Genomic DNA, 18,931 nt, shown 5'->3' on the forward strand with positions numbered 1-18,931 from the left:
CGAGGAGCGCAGACATCTTGTGGGATTGTGAGGCTGAAAAGATTACAGGGATAGGGAGGGGCAAGTCCATGGAATGAGTTGTAAACAAGGATGAGAATTTTGAAATCGAGGCGTTGTTTAACCAGGAGCCAATGTAGGTCAGAAAGCACAGGGGTGATGGGTGACCTTTAATTGGTGCGGGTTAGTACACAGGCTGCTGAGTTTTGGATGTGGAAGACCAGCCAGGAGTGATTTGGAATAGTCAAGTCTCGAGATAACAAAGACATGAATGAGGGTTTCAGTAGCAGAAGAGCTCAGGCAGGGGCGGAGGCGGGCAATGTTATGGAGGTGGCAAAAGGCGGTTTTAGTGATGCCGCTGATATGTGGCTGGAAACTCATTTCAGGGTCAAATATGACACCTAGGTTGCGAACAGTCTTGCTCACCCTCCGACTGATGCTAGGGAGAGGGATGAAGTCAGTGGTTAGAGAACGCAGTTTGTGGCGGGGACCAAAGATAATGACTGGTCTTCCCAATATTTAATCGGAGAAAATTTCTGCTCATCCAGTACTGGGTATATAGGGGCTAAGTTTACTAATGCTGCTGTCTGCAGGGAATCTCACCTGTTGGTTGCATTGCACAAAAGCATGGCCGTCCTCTATAATTTTTGTGTGATTTTAATTAAAAATATAAACAGTGCCCTTCACTACCTCAGGTCACCCCAAAGCACTTTACAACCAATGAGATACTTTTGAAGTGTAGTTACTGTTGCAATGTAGGCAACGCGACAGACAATTTGCGCACAGCAAGCTCCCACAAACAGCGGTGAAATAAATGACCAACTCATCTGAGTTTTTTTAGGTGTTGGTTGAGGGATACATATTGGGCAAGACACTGGGAGAGATCTTCCCTGCTGCTCTTCGAATTGTGAGCACAAAAAATCTAGGCTGACACTCTAGTGCAGTGCTGAGAGATTGCTGCACTGTCGGAGGTGCCGTCTTTCAGATGTGACATTAAACCGAGACCCTGTCTGCTCTCTCAAGTGGACGCAAAAGATCCCAGGGCACTATTTTGAAGACGAGCAGGGGAGTTATCCCCGGTGTCCTGACCAATATTTATCCCTCAATCAACATAACAAAAACAGATTATCTGATCATTATCACATTGCTGTTTGTGGGAGCTTGCTGTGTGCAAATTGGCTGCTGCATTTCCTACATTACAACAGTGACTACACTCCAAAAGTACTTAACTGGCTGTAACGCGCTTTGAGTTGTCTGGTGGTCGTGAAAGGTGCTATAGAAATGCAAGTCTTTTTCTTCCTTTCTTCCTTTCTCTCTCTTTTTCCTTTCTCTCTCTCTCTCTCTTTCTTCCTTTCTCTCTCTTTCTCTCTCTCTCTCGCTCTCTCGCTCTCCTTTCTTTCTTTCCCTTTCTCTCTCCCTTTCTCTCTCTCTCTCTTTCTCTCTCTTTCTTTCTTTCCCTTTTTCTCTCTCTCTCTATCTTTCTCTCTCTCTATCTTTCTCTATCTCTATCTCTATCTCTATCTCTATCTCTATCTCTATCTCTATCTCTATCTCTATCTCTATCTCTATCTCTATCTCTATCTCTATCTCTATCTCCCTCTCCCTCGGATGTTTTTATTTCCACCTGCGCGGGAAGATGGGATTTCAGTTTAACATCTTCTCTGAAAGACGATACCTGTGACCGTGCAGTGCTCCCTCAATACTGCACTGAAGTGCCAGCCTAGATTATGCGCTGAGAGCACGCATTTATAAACTTGGCCCCAATATCTGGATTGCGCCTTGGAGTGTTCAAGCAATGATTCTGCTGCCTGGGGAAGAGGACTTCCTTCCTGTCGGTCAGTGCTACTTTGATATAATACTCTCTACTTGTCACCTTTGAATTCCCTCCCTTCCCTATAAGGGGCTGCAGGCTGCCTTTTAAGGAACGATTTTCTGCCCTCTCAATCGACCAGTTGTCTATAAGACGCGCGATTAACGCTGACAGCTCGCCCATTCCATGTAAATAAGGCCTGGCCGAGAAAATCGATCATACCTCCCACCAATTGTATCTGATGGGCAGATGAGCCTTAGGCCCGGCCGATATATACTGGGTACGAATATCACCCCCACCCTGCGCTGTTGGTTCGTACATTCTTAACCAGTTAAAGGCATGGATGCACATGTGATCGGCAGCCCTGGAAATTCATCGAAGTAAACTGAATAACAGAAATTGATCAAGCTAAACTGAGCAGTACAGCCAACTTATAGTGAGCACTGCAATCAGTCAATTCAATGCAGGCTTCTCGTTTCTAAATCAAACACGACACATGATGAAAATGGCAGGCAGCGTCTACTGTATCTGCTGACATGAAGAAAGGGGTCTTTTGCTGCTAATCTCTTCATTTCCTGGAGGCCAGGAGTGGAGCTCGCTCCCAAGAATTGACAATACACGCTTCTGATTACCTTATGTCCCTTTGCACCAAAGAATTGCTTCAAGCAGAAGCAATTCTGTAATATGCTGGCTCAGTTCTGTTAAATGTGCTACATATACACGATGAGACAGATGTTAACAACTGCACAAACCACAAATTTACTTCTGGCTGCCGAGCCTTCCCAATCATAAGTCAAGAAGCAGAAAACTACAGTGCTGGTCTGTATGTGCAACAGCAGCAGCATTTATAAGAACATAAGAACATAAGAAATAGGAGCAGGAGTAAGCCATTTGCCCCCTCGAGCCTGCTCTGCCATTCAATAAGATCATGGCTGATCTGATTTATATAACACCTTTAACATCCCAAGGTGCTTCACCCAGAGTAATCAGACAAAATTTGACACTGAGTCACACAGAGATATTAGGAAAGGTGATCAAAAGCTGTGTCAAAGAGGTAGGTTTTAAGGAGCGACTTAAAGGAAGAAAGAGAGGTGGAGAGGTTTAGGGAGGCAATTCCAGAGCTTAAGGCCCAGGCTGCTGAAGGCACGGCCGGCAATGGTGCAGCTGAAGGCACGGCCGGCAGTGGTGCAGCTGAAGGCACGGCCGGCAATGGTGCAGCTGAAGGCACGGCCGGCAGTGGTGCAGCTGAAGGCACGGCCGGCAATGGTGCAGCTGAAGGCACGGCCGGCAGTGGTGGAGCGATGAAAATCAGGGATGCACTAGAGACCAGAATTTAAGGAGTGCTGGAGGAGGTTACAGAGATGGGGAGGGGCGAGGCCATGGAGGGGTTTGAAAACAAGGACAAGATAAGTGTTCAGCACTCGCACAGACAGAAAGCAATGCTCCCTCTGGAGATATCCAGGAAGTCCCCTTCCTAGTTCTCACTGTTGCCTTGTTTATATCACAGTCACACTGCAGCGGTTGGTGCTGTTGATGGAATTGGCACCATAATGTAAAGAAGCCATTGGGTCTGCGACGCCAAAATGCAAATGCCTTGAAAGCTCGGAATATATTTTATCCTCTGCTTTGCATCTGGCCCGCAGATTTTTATAATGAAGCATTGCAGCTTTTAAAGGTCCCTAAGGGGCAGAGGTTTGCAAATAACTGCGTTACTTAAAGTGAATTGCTCAACATAACTATTTCACTAAATGTCCTTCAGGGAAGGAAAGTTGGCGTTATTACTCAGTCTAGCTTATATATGACTCCAGTCTCACGCTGACACGGTTGACTCTTCATTGCCCTCTGACCCTCTCACTTGTACCAAATACAGATTAACTAGGGATGGACAATAAATGCCTGCCTTGCCAACCACACCCAAATCCTCAATGAAAAAAGAAACATAAGAATATAAGAAATAGGAGCAGCAGTAGGTCATTCAGCCCCTCGAGCCTGCTCCGCCATTCAATAAGATCATAGCTGATCTTCTACCTCAACTCCACTTTCCTGCCCTATCCCCATATCCCTTGATTCCCTTAATATTTAAAAATCTATTAACCTCTGTCTTGAATATACTCAATGCGTGAGCCTCAACAGCCCTCTGGGGTAGAGAATTCCAAAGATTCACCACCCTTTGAGTGAAGAAATTTCCTCTCATCTCAGCCTAAATGGCCAATCCCTTATACTGAGACTGTGACCCCTGGTTCTCGACTCCCCAGTCAGAGGAAACATCCTCCCTGCATCTACCCTGTCAAGCCCTGTAAGAACTTTGTATGTTTCAATGAGATCGCCTCTCATTCTTCTAAACTCGAGAGAATATGGGCCGAGTCTACTAAATCTCTCCTCATAGGACAATTCCCCCCATCCCAGGAATCAGTCTGGCGAACCTTCGATGCATGCCCTCTGTGTATACTTCCTTAGGTAAGGAGACCAAAACAGTACACAATACTCCAGTTTCACCAAGGTCCTCTATAATTGCAGTGACATATTTTACTCTTATATTCAAATCCTCTTGTAATAAAGGCCAACATACCATTTGCTTTCTTAATTGCTTGCTGTACCTGCATATTAACTTTCAGTGATTCGTGTACAAGAACACCCAGGTCCCTCTGAACACCAACATTTCCCAATTTCTTATCATTTAAAAAATATTCTGCTCTTATGTGTTTCCTACCAAAGTGGATAACTTCACATTTCTCCGCATTATATTCCGTTTGCCATGTTCTTGCCGATTCACTTGGTGTGTCTATATCCCCTTGAAGCCTCTTTGCATCCTCCTCACAACTTACATTCCTACCTAGCTTTGTATCATCAACAAACTTGGATATATTACATTTGGTCCCCTCATCCAAATCATTGATATAGAATGTGATTAGCTGAGGCCCAAGCACTGATCTTTGTGGTACCCCAGTAGTTACAGTCTGCCAACCCGAAAATGACCCGTTTATTCCTACTCTTTGTTTTCTGTCCATTAATCATGCTCGTACATTACCCCAAATCCCATGAGTCCTAATTTTGTTTAATAACCTCTTGGGTGGCACCTTATTGAATGCCTTCTGAAGATCCAAATACACCATATCCACTGATTCCCCCTTCTATATTCTGCTGGTTCCAACCTAAAAAAACCCTCCAAGTTTGTCAAACACTTTTTCCCTTTCATAATCTGTGTTGACTCAGCCCAATCCTGTTATCATTTTATAAGTGTTCTGTTCCCATGCTCTTAATAATAGATTCTAGCATTTTCCATACTACTGACGTCAGGCTAACTGGTCTGTAGTTCTCCATTTTCTCTTTCCCTCCTTTCTTAAATAGCCGGGTTACATTTGCTACCTTCCAAGCATTCTAGAATCTATGGAATTTTGGAAGATGACAACCAATGCATCCACTATCTCTATAACCACCTCTTTCAAAACCCTGCGATGTAGGCTGTAAGGTCCAGGGGATTTATCGATTTTCAGTCCCATTAATTTCTCCAGTACTATTTTTTTACTAATACTAATTTTTTTCCAGTTCCTCTTTTTCGCTAGACCCTTGGTTCTCCACTATTTCCGGGAGATTTTTGGCATCTTCTTTCGTGAAGACAGACACAAAGTATTTGTTTAATTTCTCTGCCATTTCCGTATTCCATATTATAATTTCTCCCGTCTCAGCTTTTCTTTTTTACATACCTATTGAGCTTTTACAGTCTGTTTTTATGTGTCTCGCTAGTTTGCTCTCATATATTTTATTTTCCCTTTCTTTATCAATATCTTGGTCCTCCTAGCTGAATTCTAAAATCCTCCCAATCCTCAGGCTTGCTGCTCTTTTTGGCAACATTATAAGCCTCTTCCTTTGATCTAATACTATCTTCAACTTCTCTTCGTCAGAGTTGAGCCACTTTTCCTGTGGGGTTTTTGCGCCTTAAAGGAATGTATATTTGTTGTAAATTATATATTTAATCTTTTAATGCCAACCATTGCTTGTCTACCATCCTACCTTTAATGTAGTTTGCCAATCTACCTCAGTCTACACACCCGCATGCCTACATAGTTTGCTTTGTTTAGATTTAAGACCCTAGTTTTGGATTTAACGAAGTCACTTTCAAACTTAATATAAAATTCTATCATATTATGGTCAGTCTTCCCTAAGGGCCCCTTTACTACAAGGTTATTAATGAACCCTTTCTCATTGCACAATACAGGTTGTACCTCTCCAGTCCGGGATTCTTTGGTCCGGCAACATCCTTGGTCCGGCATTATTCCCGGTGGGGCGTTGCGACCCGTGCTGTGTCATGCGGCTGGCTGCTCCTCTTCTCCCCGCTGCCTCCGGTGTTCCCTCCGAGGTTAGGTTTGTGTGAAGAGGCAGTGAGGAGCATGGCGGTTGACTGAGGCACCGAATTTGGGCCTGAGAAATGCTGCGCAGTAGGCTTCTGCGCAGCGCATGCGCAGATCGCGGCCGGGTCGTTGTCAGCAGCATTGACAGCAGTACCCGGTAAGTCTAGGGTACTGCTGACAATGCTAGGGTCGCGTGACCTCCCGTGGTCCATAAAATTCTCTGGTTTGGCGCCGGGCAGGTCCGAAGAGTGCCGGACTAGAAAGATACAACTGTATTAGATCTAAAATAGCCGAGTTGGTTCCTCAGCATACTGATCTAGAAAACTATCATGTATCCATTCCATGAATTCGTCCTCCACAATATTACTCCAAATTTAGTTTACCAAGTCTATATGTAGATTAAAGTCCCCCATGATTACTGTATTACCCTTGTTACATTCGACTCTATTTACTGATTTATACTGTGCCCTATATTACAAACTACAAAAGTTGTAGTTTTCTACTCAGTCGATGTAGGAGTGTTTCTATTTTTGTAGCAGAGATAAAGAACCCTCAGCCCGTTTTGTTTACAGATGGATTGCTCCATGCCAGGAGCTAGCACTCAACAACATCTGAAAGCAAAACACATGGAGGAAGGGCGGATAACATTTTGCGTTTACACTACTGGTGAGGAGCCCCCGCTCCCTCATTGCTTCAATGAATCGTCTCTGGAGTGATTTCAGGGGTTCCATCCCAACACTTGGACATTTCCTTTCCAGGATGAAAAGCCTAAGGGGGAGAAATTCGGGAGCGTCCCATTTGGGCGCTAACTTTTAAAAGTTGAATAAATTAGCGCCAACACTAATGATTCTCAGCTTTTTAAAAAATGGGGTTTGCACCCCGGGAAGGAAGTGGAGTGCTAAATCAAGCTGATCCCTAATGACAAAAGGCTGAGCTATAAAGTAAGGATGGAGAGACTTGGGCCTAGAAATTGGCCTCCTTCGCGGCAATGTTATCGACTCCGGGTGGTGGGGGGTTGATAATGGGATGCTAACCACTTACCGACCTCTTACCACTTAGACTCCTGCCAACTTCGGCGAGAGGTTTGCGGTGGTGGTAAGACAATGCGCCCCGATATCCTTCGCCAGAGATCGTGACGTCATTGCAGTGCACATCACCCCGGACCCGAACTTCGATTCCTCCTCCTGCAGCATTGCCGGGTGAAAACACCGGCAGCTGCAGGAGGCGTTTGATCACGACTTCCTCCGACTTGTATTCTACTGTTTTGGCTGTGTAGTTCAACATTCCATTGGCTTTGGTGATTGTTGCTCTGTGTTAGTTGGACATGTTAAGCACCAAGTCCACTCAGACTCCTGGGTCTCATTCAACTTCATCCTCAGCTATTTCAACACCACTCATGGAGTACGTGCGTTGCCCACTTTGCCTTCCTGTGTGCAGTGCTTCATATTTATTTGTGTTACATTTCATCTGCCATTGCAATTTATCCAATTTGCCATTGAGCTTTGGGCAGGCTAAAAGCATCTTCTACGTAAGATTTTCTAGCATGAAGACTTTGATCCGGGTTTTGCTAATGTTTCTTCTCTGCTAGTTTGGGCTTTGTGCCAGTTTCTGGATAAGGAGACAAACTGAAGTAAGAGATGAAGATTTAACACTTCTCAAACTGCTTCTGGCCCCAACAGCCATTTGCCTGGCGCCACTTTCATACTCTGAAGGTCATTAATCAGCACAATACTGGAAGCAGCAATTCATACCCCGAGCAAAGTGCAACAAAGGCACAGCATGGATGTAATCCTCGTCTTTAAAAAAATCAACCTCTTTGTCATTTTATCTGATTGGTGCACAGAAAACATTGTCAATGTTTGAAAATTAATTGTACTACAATTTGCTTTATGCAAATAGTGTGCATGTCAGATCTCGGAGATTTTTTTTAAAATAGTTATTGCAATTTGTTCACCTTCTGTTTCACACCAGCAACTCTCTCTGGGTCACAGTTCTGTGTGGCAATGTTTTATAAGGCATTCAAGATTTTTTTTAAAAAGCTTACTTGCTAGGAATGAGGTGGTCAGGCTGAGGAGATGACATGAGATGCTCCCCGATGTCCAATAATCAATTAACTAGCTCATTGGGCTTTGTGCCAGTTTCTGGATAAGGAGACAAACTGAAGTAAGAGATGAAGATTTAACACTTATTGCTCATTTTTAGTATTCGCCCCTGAGGTTATTGACTATATTTGCATTTATTTTTACATTTATCAAATATTAAAATAGTTCACCTATAGTTTGTAGGGAGAACCGTTGCATTGCAAATTGAGTTGTAATCATAGAATCATACATCACAAAAGGTGGTCATTTGGCCTAGCGTGCTATCCAATTAGTCCCACTAACCTGCCTTTTCCCCATAGTCCTGCAAATTTTTCCTTTTCAAGTATACATCCAATTTCCTTTTGAAAGTTACTATTGAATCATCTTCCCCATCCTTTCAGGCAGCGCATTCCAGATCACAACAACTCACTGCGTAAAATAATTTCTCCTTATCTCCCCTCCAATGATATAACTTAATGGAGATTTTAACATGTGCGTGCTATAGACATTTCGTGGGCTATCTTTTATTGTTCAATGTTACAATCCAGTCCATATAAACATGTATCTGATACAAGTACAACATTCTAAGTTGCTATTCCCAGCCATAATCCTATTTTAGAAATCCCCACCCAACCATGGCCTGTATTGGTAAATACATTCACCAAAACTCAGCAAACATTGTTAAGTTTGCTCATGCTGTCGAACTGCCCTTTAAAAAGGCTAACATTAAGCATTTAAATTGTATTCATGGCAAACTTTGACTCCCTGGGGACCACAAATCAATGGGCATTGAACAGTATCATTAACTAGGAGAGGTCACTATAATAAAGGCAGACAGGTTCACCAGAACCACATGATAATTTGACACTGACTATGTACAAGTAAAGTGTGCTATATTTCTAGTAAACAACATATCCTCTCTTTCCTATTGCTTTATAACAGTAGGTTTTGGTGGACGTGAGCTGAGCGAAGTATCCAAATTCAGCTAGCTTCAGTTATCTCGGGTGAATATTCTTTATTTCAAAGATAGTAAAACAAGAAAACACTGTACATAACAAGTCTTACTGTCAGACATGGTTCCCAAGGTGCTTCTTAAGATCTATACTCTATTCAAAGTATCAATCTTTTGTTATAACCAATTGTCTTTGTTGCAGGATTTAAGAGCAAGGAAGCCAAGTTAAAGGATGGGGAATTACTCGTTTTGAACAAAACACAAGTAAAGCATCATTAGGTTGAATGAAGGGCGTTTTGTGTTTATTTGGTGAATTAATTCACTGACAGCTTTATACATATACTAGCCAATCTCTCACAGCATGGGGAAGGGGGGATCAAGTGTAGTTTTATGGTGAAACCGGGTTAGAGAGTGGGCGGGGGGGTGGCCAATGGACTAGGGCGTGCAAACATAATTCAGTCCCCATTTTCAAGCCCTACTTTTGGTCCTTATTTTTATCTAATACTTTGGGCTGGATTTTCGGTCTTCTGCTGACTCTGTTAGTGCCCTGGAGGGGCGGCAATGGCACATTACAGCCCGGGAGAGGCGAGCCAGTGTGCAATGCCCCTGGTTGTGACACCGGCTCGATTTTTGGCTGCCGCCTGACCCTTAGCGCCCCGTAGCGCACCTTGGTGGGACCGCCTGTGAAAGCGGGCAGTCTGAGCTGTAGCGGCTGTAGTGAGGTGAGTAAAATCGGCCTCAGGTAAATGTGATTGGGTTTTTTTTGCGATTTGTGTTGTGGTGGCGTGAGGTATTTATTGTGAATGTTTGTGGGGTTTGATACGTCCTTACTGCACAGTATAAATGCACACGAGGCCCATGCTTGAGAGAAGGTCAGTCTGTGACCTGTCCTTTATTCCTTAGCACTCCAGTGATGAAGGTGGGTGGAGCTTCCCCTTTTATACCTGAAGGTCCAGGTTAGGAGTGTCTCCCACCAAGTGGTCAGTGTTCTCACGGTGTACAACTTAGGTCAGTTTATACATGGGTTACAATGCTGGTTGAATACATGACATCATCTCCACCCCCAAAGTCTTATTGGGATCACAGGTTGAGTCTCTCTGGTGGCTTACGCTCCCTTGTAGAGCGCCTCAGTTGGGGCTCCGGTTGTTGGGCGCTGGCCTGAGTGTCTGCTGTTTGCAGTGCTTCAGGCCTATCCGGACTGCCCACAGTGACTGGGCTCTCCTCCCTTTGGTTCCGGTGTTCAGTCACCTGTGGTGGAGTGAACTCTATATCGTGTTCTTCCTCTGCTTCTTCTATGGGGTTGCTGAACCTCCTTTTTGTTTGATCCACATGTTTGCGGCAGATTTGTCCATTGGTAAGTTTAACTACCAGAATCCTATTTCCCTCTTTGGCAACCACAGTGCCTGCGAGCCATTTGGGCCCTGCAGCGTAGTTAAGGACAAAAACAGGATCATTTACATCAATACATCGCGCCCTCGCATTCCTGTCATGGTAGTGATATTGTGACTGGCGCCTGCTCTCCACAATTTCTTTCATGATGGGGTGTATAAGGGATAATCGGGTTTTGAGCGTCCTTTTCATTAGTAGCTCTGCGGGTGGAATCCCTGTGAGCGAATGTGGTCAGGATCTATAGGCCAACAGGAGGCGTGATAAGCGGGTTTGTAGGGAACCCCCTTGGAATCTGAGCATCCCCTGTTTGATTATCTGCACTGCTCGTTCTGCCTGGCCGTTTGAGGCCGGCTTGAACGGTGCCGTTCTAACATGGTTAATTCCATTGCCTGCCATGAAGTCCTGGAATTCAGTGCTTGTGAAGCACGGGCCATTGTCGCTGACCAAGATGTCCGGTAGACCGTGGGCGGCGAACATTGCCCGTAGACTTTTTACCGTGACAGAGGATGTGCTTGAATTTAAAATGTCACACTCGATCCATTTGGAGTAGGCGTCTACTGCAACCAAAAATATTTTCCCCATGAAAGGACCTGCATAGTCCACATGGATGCGTGACCAAGGCTTGGCGGGCCATGGCCAGGGGCTAAGGGGGGGCTTCCCTGGGCGCATGGCCCAGCTGGGCACACGTGTTGCACCTGCGAACGCAAAGTTCCAGATCTGCGTCTATCCCTGGCCACCAAACGTGTGACCTGGCAATTGCCTTCATCGTGACAATGCCCGGGTGCCCAGTGTGGAGTTCTCTGATGAACACCTCTCTGCCCATCTGGGGCATGACTACGCGGTTTCCCCACAGTAGGCAATCGGCCTGAATCGAGAGTTCATCCTTGCGCCTGTGAAATGGTTTAAATTTCTCAGGGCATGCCCTGTACATGGCTGCCCAGTCCCCATTCAGGACACATTTCTTGACTGGAGACAATAGCGGGTCTCTATTTGTCCAGACTTTAATCTGACGGGCTGTCACGGGTGAGCCTTCGCTTCCGAAAGCTTCAACAGCCATGACCATCTCAGCACCATGCTCGGTAGCCCCCTCAGTGGTGGCTAGTGGGAGCCTGCTGAGTGCATCGGCGCAGTTTTCGGTGCCCGGTCTGTGTCGAATTGTGTAGTCATAGGCAGCTAACGTGAGTGCCCACCTCTGTATGCGGGCCGATGCGTTTGCATTTATGGCCTTGTTGTCGGCCAAAAGGGACGTTAGGGGTTTGTGATCTGTCTCCAGCTCAAATTTCCTGCCAAACAGGTACTGGTGCATTTTCTTTACCGCATATACATATGCGAGCGCCTCCTTTTCTACCATCCCGTAGCCCCTTTCTGCCTGGGACAGACTCCTGGAGGCATAAGCTACCGGCTGTAACTGACCCTTGGCATTGACATGCTGCAACACACACCCGACACCATAGGACGACGCATCGCATGTTAACACAAGTTTCTTACATGGGTCATATAGCGTTAACAGATTGTTGGAACATAACAAATTGCGTGCTCTATTAAAAGCCCTTTCCTGGCTTTCCCCCCAGACCCATTCGCGACCTTTGTGTAGGAGCACGTGTAGCGGCTCGAGCAGCGTGCTCAATTTGGGAAGAAAGTTACCAAAATAGTTCAGGAGCCCCAGGAACGAACGCAGCTCCATCGTGTTACGGGGTCTGGGTGCTCTCTGGATCGCTTCCATCTTTGATGCAGTAGGGCTGATCCGGTCTGCTGCTACCCTCATCCCCAGAATTCTACCTCTGGAGCTAGGAAGACGCACTTCGCCTTTTTCAGTCGCAGACCTACCCGGTCCAGTCTGCGTAGCACCTCCTCCAGGTTGTGGAGGTGTTCTTCAGTATCGTAACCCGTAATGAAGATGTCGTCCTGAAAAACCACCGTCCCTGGAATTGACTTGAGGAGGCTTTCCATATTTCGTTGGAAGATTGCGGCGGCCGAGCGAATCCCGAACGGACATCTGTTGTACTCAAACAACCCCTTGTGTGTCGTGATGGTGGTCAGCTTCTTCGACTCACTCGCCAGCTCCTGGGTCATGTAAGCCGAGGTCAGGTCCAATTTTGAAAAAAGTTTGCCACCGGATAGCGTCGCAAAGAGGTCCTCCGCTCTCGGTAGCGGGTACTGGTCTTGGAGTGACACCCGATTGATGGTGGCCTTGTAATCGCCACATATCCTGACTGACCCATCCGCCTTGAGCACCGGCACAATCGGGCTCGCCCAGTCACTGAATTCGACTGGCGAGATGATGCCTTCCCTCAACAGGCGGTCCAATTCGCCTTCTATCTTTTCCCGCATCACGTACGGCACCGCTCTGGCCTTGTGGTGCACTGGTCTGGCGTCCAGATTTATGTGAATCACTACCTTGGCCCCCATGAAAGTGCCAAATGCCGGGTTGAAATAATGAGTCAAATTTGTCCAGGACCTGTGAGCATGATACTCGCTCCACAGAGGAAATTGCATTGACATCGCCCCATTTCCAGTTCATGACAGCAAGCCAACTCCTCCCCAGTAGTGCGGGACCGTCCCCTGGGACAATCCAGAGTGGCAACCTGTTCTCCGAATCTTTGTGGGTCATGACTACCGTGGCGCTGCCTTGTGATCTGCTTTGTGTAAGTCCGTAGCTGTGCGTCAATCGCCGATAATTTTGGCCTCCTGGCCTTGGCTGCCCACAACTTTTCGGACTGTTTGATACCCATCAGGGACTGGCTGGCACCCGTGTCTAACTCCATTGATACTGGGATGCCATTGAGGAGCACTTTCATCATTATCGGTGGCGTCCTGGTGTATGAACTGTATACGTGCTCCACATGAACTCGCTGAACTTCAGCTTCCAGCGATTTCCCCCAATGTCCATTTCTGCAATTTCTGCAGGTATTTTGCTCATCTCTGCAAACTCCGGCTGAATGTATGCCTCCACGCCTCCAGCATGAGTTGCAGTTTGAAACAAAAGGTCCCTTGCCAGTCGATCGTCCCTGACTGCCCCTGTTATTGTCCTTGAGTGCACCATTAACAGGTGTTGATGGCCCTATTAGTGGCCGCATTGTCCCTTGCAATGGCGTGAATCGCTGTTCAGCTTGCCATTGTCTCTGTCGAACTCCCCCTCTGGGTTCGACTACATGTTGGGGCATGCCTGACTGCCCTTGGCTGCCTGGAGAACTGTGTGCTGCTTTAACAATGTTGAATCTCTGTCCCAACCATTCCTTAACACAGTACCTCTCGTCTGTTCTGCTAGTGGCCATGCTCGCGTGGTTTAAATCCCAGTTTCTTGTCGCCATTGATACGTCCTTACTACACAGTATAAATGCACACGAGGCCCATGCTTGAGAGAAGGTCAGTCTGTCACCTGTCCTTTATTCCTTAGCACTCTAGTGATGAAGGTGGGTGGAGCTTCCCCTTTTATACCTGAAGGTTCAGGTTAGGAGTGTCTCCCACCTAGTGGTCATTGTTCTCATGGTGTACAACTTAGGTCAGTTTATACATGGGTTACAATGCTGGTTGAATACATGACAGGGTTTATTTCCGAGTTTTTTTTCCCCCAGGCCTGCCTTAGAGTGCTCCGAGGCCGGCTATTTAGCTCGGGATTTTCAGTTGCTCAGCCAGTCTAGCGCCCTAAGAGAGGTGTGTAACTCCTCTCTTAGCGCTCCGCCCCACACTCAGGGCCCAGCTGATGAATTTTGCTGACTGAGGCGCAAACTGTTTCTGGGCGCAAACTTTACTGCCCCGCCGCCATTACTGCCCCGAAATGAGCGGAACCAAAAATCCTAGATATTAAATTGTTGTTTATAGTTGAACAATAAAACATGCAGCAATTTGGGAAGGGTAGATTTTGGTGTAGAGCGTAGACTGGGTGGGTGTTGGGCGAGGCGATGACATCGGGAGACCTGATTAAGTTTGGCTGATAATGACCAGATAATCTGTTTTTGTTATGTTGATTGAGGGATAAATATTGGCACTGGGGATAACTCCCCTGCTCGTCTTCAAAATAGTGCCACGGAATCTTTTACGTCCATTTGAGAGAGCAGACAGGGCCTTGGTTTAACTTTTCATCTAAATGTCAGTGCAGCACGGCACTGGAGTGTCAGCCTAGATTTATGATCTCAAGTCCCTGGAGTGGGACTTGAACCCACAACCTTCTGACTCAGAGATGTTTCTGCTACCCACTGAGCCACAGTTGACATTGAGCCAATCATGTTGGTATGGGACTGGAGGTCCAGACTGGGTAAGGATGGTAGGTTTCCTTCCCTGAAGGAACCGGTTGGGTTTTTATGACAATCCGACAGCTTCATGGACACTTTCACTGGTACCAGCTTTTTTTCCCGGATTTTTTTAAACTGAATTCAAATTTTCGGACTTCCATGGTGGGATTTGGATTTGGCTTCTGGATTAGTAGTCCAGTGACATAACCACTCTACCCCTTTTCTCACCACCAAGGTGAAATTATGAGATGTTATATTCATCTCACCTACAAGATGGGGTTATTACCACACAGCATCCTTCCCCATTTCCATCCCAAAAGAAAATTTTTCCTTCAAAGATTTGGAAACATCTTTATAATAGAATCTATAGTCTGGTCCCACAGTAGACCTACAAATCCTGGTCAGAGAATGTGATTCATACAATGGAAAAGAGGATGGGATTCAAAAGCCTTGGAATTAATGGCACTCCGGAGTTTTGCTACAGCCTTGATTGCAAGCCAAAACAGGCATTGTTTGCAATGTAATTTGTTCTTGAGTGCATCATGCCTGAGGTTTGATTCATCGCCCAAAATCCTGAGAAGAATTCATATTTTTTTATTTCCCTTTACCTTTTTTGTTTTTGGGAAGATGGAACATAATTGATGTATGAAAATCATTCAGAATACTGTCGTCCGTGAAGCCCATCGTATTCTAGTTTACTTCACCCCCTCCGGATACCATTTCTGATTTGTAACAGTCCCAGTACTACCAAAAAATAAGGAAGCTGAGAAATAATTGAAACCAAAACAAAAATAAAAGAACAATGCCATCTGTTACAAATTGATTCTGTGATTTAGCTCCACAACACAAACACAACAACCACCTGTATTTATATAGCGCCTTTAACGTAGTAAAACGTCCCGAGGCGTTTCACAGCAGTGTTATAAGGCAAAACAAATAAATTTGACACCGAGCCACATAAGAAGAAATTACAGCAGATGACCAAAAGCTTGGTCAAAGAGGTAGGTTTTAAGGAGCATCTTAAAGGAGGAAAGAGAGGCGGAGAGGTTTAGACACAGACTAAATGAGCATGTATCTGGAGAGGGGTGGAAGGTTTTGGAGGAGGGGGGCTGGAGGGAAGGTAATAATTCAGCTTATACACTGAGATGGATGAATCCCACGGTGGCTTGTTTGTTTTGTTCAGGGGAGACCATGAATTCCACACTGCTGCACAATCTTGTCGGGATCGGACAGACCTCTCTTGTAGTGTCCAGTAAACTCCTCAGCCAACGAGCCCAAGTTGCTGTTCTCTGATGTTTGCTTCAGAGCTACTCAACTGGTGTAATTTATAGCTGTGTTTATTCTCAGCTGTTGTACAGTGGCCAGCCCAGACCCACTGCCTTCTATTTCCTGTGTTTTCTCTTGCCGTGACCTTGTGCATGACTTCATACCTCCACATTATCCTCCCTGTGTAGGCCGTGTTGTTCCAGCCTCTCATCACACTGCGACCAGCTGTTATTTATTGCAAGCTCGCCTGTGTTAATATCAACACCCAGCTGCCTCCACACTGAAACAAAATGATGGCCCAGCGTTCCTGCACAGTTTGCACGTTCTGGCAATCTTTGAACTCTTAACTCAATACCTGTTCCCCTTTCAGCTGACTTAAAAAAAAAATATTTCTCGTATTTGATCTGTTAACAAAAGATTTGTGCTTTATGAAATCTATTTCATCATCAGAAACTAAACAACTGTTTAATATCATTCAAATGAATGTGGGTCCTTAAATTACAATTGGTGGTGGACATAAAAGTATTCATCTCAACAACCGACCAATCAAGCGATGGAATTTTAAAAACAAATTATTTTGAAGGGGAGCCGCAGAATACCATTCTGTCACACTGTTCTCCCCCACCCCTCCACCCAACCCCCGGCAACACTGCTGCCATTTTAAATCTAAGAGTTACAAACGCAAATACTGGGGCTGAAATTGCGGTCGGAGGCTTCCCGCGGGCAATTGTCTCCAATCGGAAACATTTCTACGAAGTTACCTGGTGGTCCGGGAGGAGCCTGTGATTCCGTTGGGGAGGCCTTTCTCTTCCCGCGCTGCGAAGCCCGCTCCAATTCATTGTGTTTCCACGTAGAAGATGCAGTCACATGTGACTGCACAGTCAATCAGGTACAGTATTCCACAGCTTTCCCATTAATAGCACTGAGAACTCCATATCTACGAGATCTCATTGCTATTAATGGGGGGGAAAAAATACAAACACACTAAACGCACATAATAAAATATAAAAAAACAGACCTTACATAATTACAATTAAAGTTAATAAATATCTTAGAAAAAAAAATTCTGAGTTTTTTTAAAGTTTTAAAAATGATGGTTAAAAATAAATATCAGGGTTTTTTTAAAACAAGATGTGTTTTTTTAATTTAGTTATATTTGTGTATGTTTTTAAACACTTACGCCTGTAACAGTAGGCTATGCGTCTGCTTTTTGAGGCGCAAGAGTTTTGAGGACATTTGCTGGGCAGGATATGGGTAAATCCCGCAATTCTGCCCAAGCAAATGTCCTCACTCCCGAGATATGGATCATCTGTTAAGCTCCAGCTTGTCCAGATCGGAAAAGCCGGTTTTCAGCGCATGCGCATTGTGCGCATAAAACCGGCTTTTCCGATGTCGTAGAAACTTTGTACGGACCCGGGGAAGCCGGGATTTCCAGGCCACTATTTCCATTGATCAGGGCCAGAGTGATCTCCTGGACTTGTTTTGATCGCTTGAGGGGGAAATCGGAAAGGAATTTTCCAGATTTCGTTTCCCTCCTTCCCTGGGTTTTCACCTCCCCCAGGATATTTCATGGTTTCCGGGTGGGGGTGAGTGTTTATATTGTGATGCACAATTACATGGGACAGGCGGAATGGGCCAGGAGGTCTTTTCCTGTCTGGCATTTCTGTCTGTTTGTATGTCCCACCCACGAGCAGCCTGGTCATAGGTTCTCTGCAGGACAGTGGGTGGATCAGTTGGCCATTGTTCCCACCAGTCACTCCAGCTGATTATACAACATAAAGATGAGGTTGGACAGAGATTAGTATCGAGCGACGAACTCCTCAACTTGAATTTCAGCAAAATTAAATTAGCTCCTTCAAGTAGCAAAGTATGAAGAGCACAAATGGAAATGTTAATGTCATTTGAAAATATGATTACACAAATTGTTCATTGGATACAAGATAAATTTAGCAAGACTCTGCTCCTGGTGTGGAGTCCTGCTCCATGGAAGTGTAGATTGACAAATCAAAAGGCTTTTGATAAGGTCCCACATCGAAGATTGGTGTGCAAAATCAAAGCACATGGTGTTGGGGGTAATGTACTGATGTGGATAGAGAACTGGTTGGCAGACAGGAAGCAGAGAGTCGGGATTAACGGGTCCTTTTCAGAATGACTAGTGGAGTGCCGCAGGGCTCAGTGCTGGGACCCCAGCTCTTTACAATATATATTAATGATTTAGATGATGGAATTGAGTGTAATATCTCCAAGTTTGCAGATGACACTAAACTGGGTGGCGGTGTGAGCTGTGAGGAGCACGCTAAGAGGCTGCAGGGTGACTTGGACAGGTTAGGTGAATGGGGAAACGCATGGCAGATGCAGTATAATGTGGATAAATGTGAGGTTATCCACTTTGGGGGCAAAAACACGATGGCAGAATATTAGCTGAATGGCAGCAGATTAGGAAAAGGAGAAGTGCAGTGAGACCTGGGTGTCATGGTTCATCAGTCATTGAAAGTTGGCATGCAGGTACAGCAGGCGGTGAAGAAGGCAAAGGGTATGTTGGCTTTCATAGCAAGGGGATTTGAGTATAGGAGCAGGGAAGTCTTGCTGCAGTTGTACAGGGCCTTGGTGAGGCCCCACCTGGAATATTGTGTTCAGTTTTGGTCTCCTAATCTGAGGAAGGACGTTCTTGCTATTGAGGGAATGCAGCGAAGGTTCACCAGACTGATTCCAGGGATGGCTGGACTGACATATGAGGAGAGACTGGATCAATTAGGCCTTTATACACTGGAATTTAGAAGGATGAGAGGGGATCTCATAGAAACATATAAGATTCTGACTGGACTGGACAGGCTAGATGCGGGAAGAATGTTCCC

The 18,931-nt window shown here is 45.5% G+C and overlaps 1 protein-coding gene across 13 annotated transcripts in view; it reads left to right on the forward strand.

Annotated features, from left to right (window-relative positions):
• LOC139278603 (phosphatidylinositol 3-kinase C2 domain-containing subunit gamma-like) overlaps positions 1-18,931 on the forward strand; it is a 261,681-nt gene that overhangs the window by 229,918 nt on the left and 12,832 nt on the right. For 3 of the 13 annotated variants that reach the window (XR_011596318.1, XR_011596319.1, XM_070897575.1), the window contains one exon: positions 9,392-9,453. The exons of the other annotated variants lie outside the window; for them this stretch is intronic. Coding sequence is in view for 1 of the 3 variants with exons in the window: in XM_070897575.1 (XP_070753676.1) it covers positions 9,392-9,418 (27 nt within the window). In the remaining 2 variants the exon portion in view is untranslated. The remainder of the gene's footprint in view (positions 1-9,391; positions 9,454-18,931) is intronic. 13 annotated transcript variants of the gene reach the window in all.

Source organism: Pristiophorus japonicus, chromosome 13, assembly GCF_044704955.1.
Source record: "Pristiophorus japonicus isolate sPriJap1 chromosome 13, sPriJap1.hap1, whole genome shotgun sequence".
In the NCBI taxonomy this organism is placed as follows: domain Eukaryota; kingdom Metazoa; phylum Chordata; class Chondrichthyes; family Pristiophoridae; genus Pristiophorus; species Pristiophorus japonicus.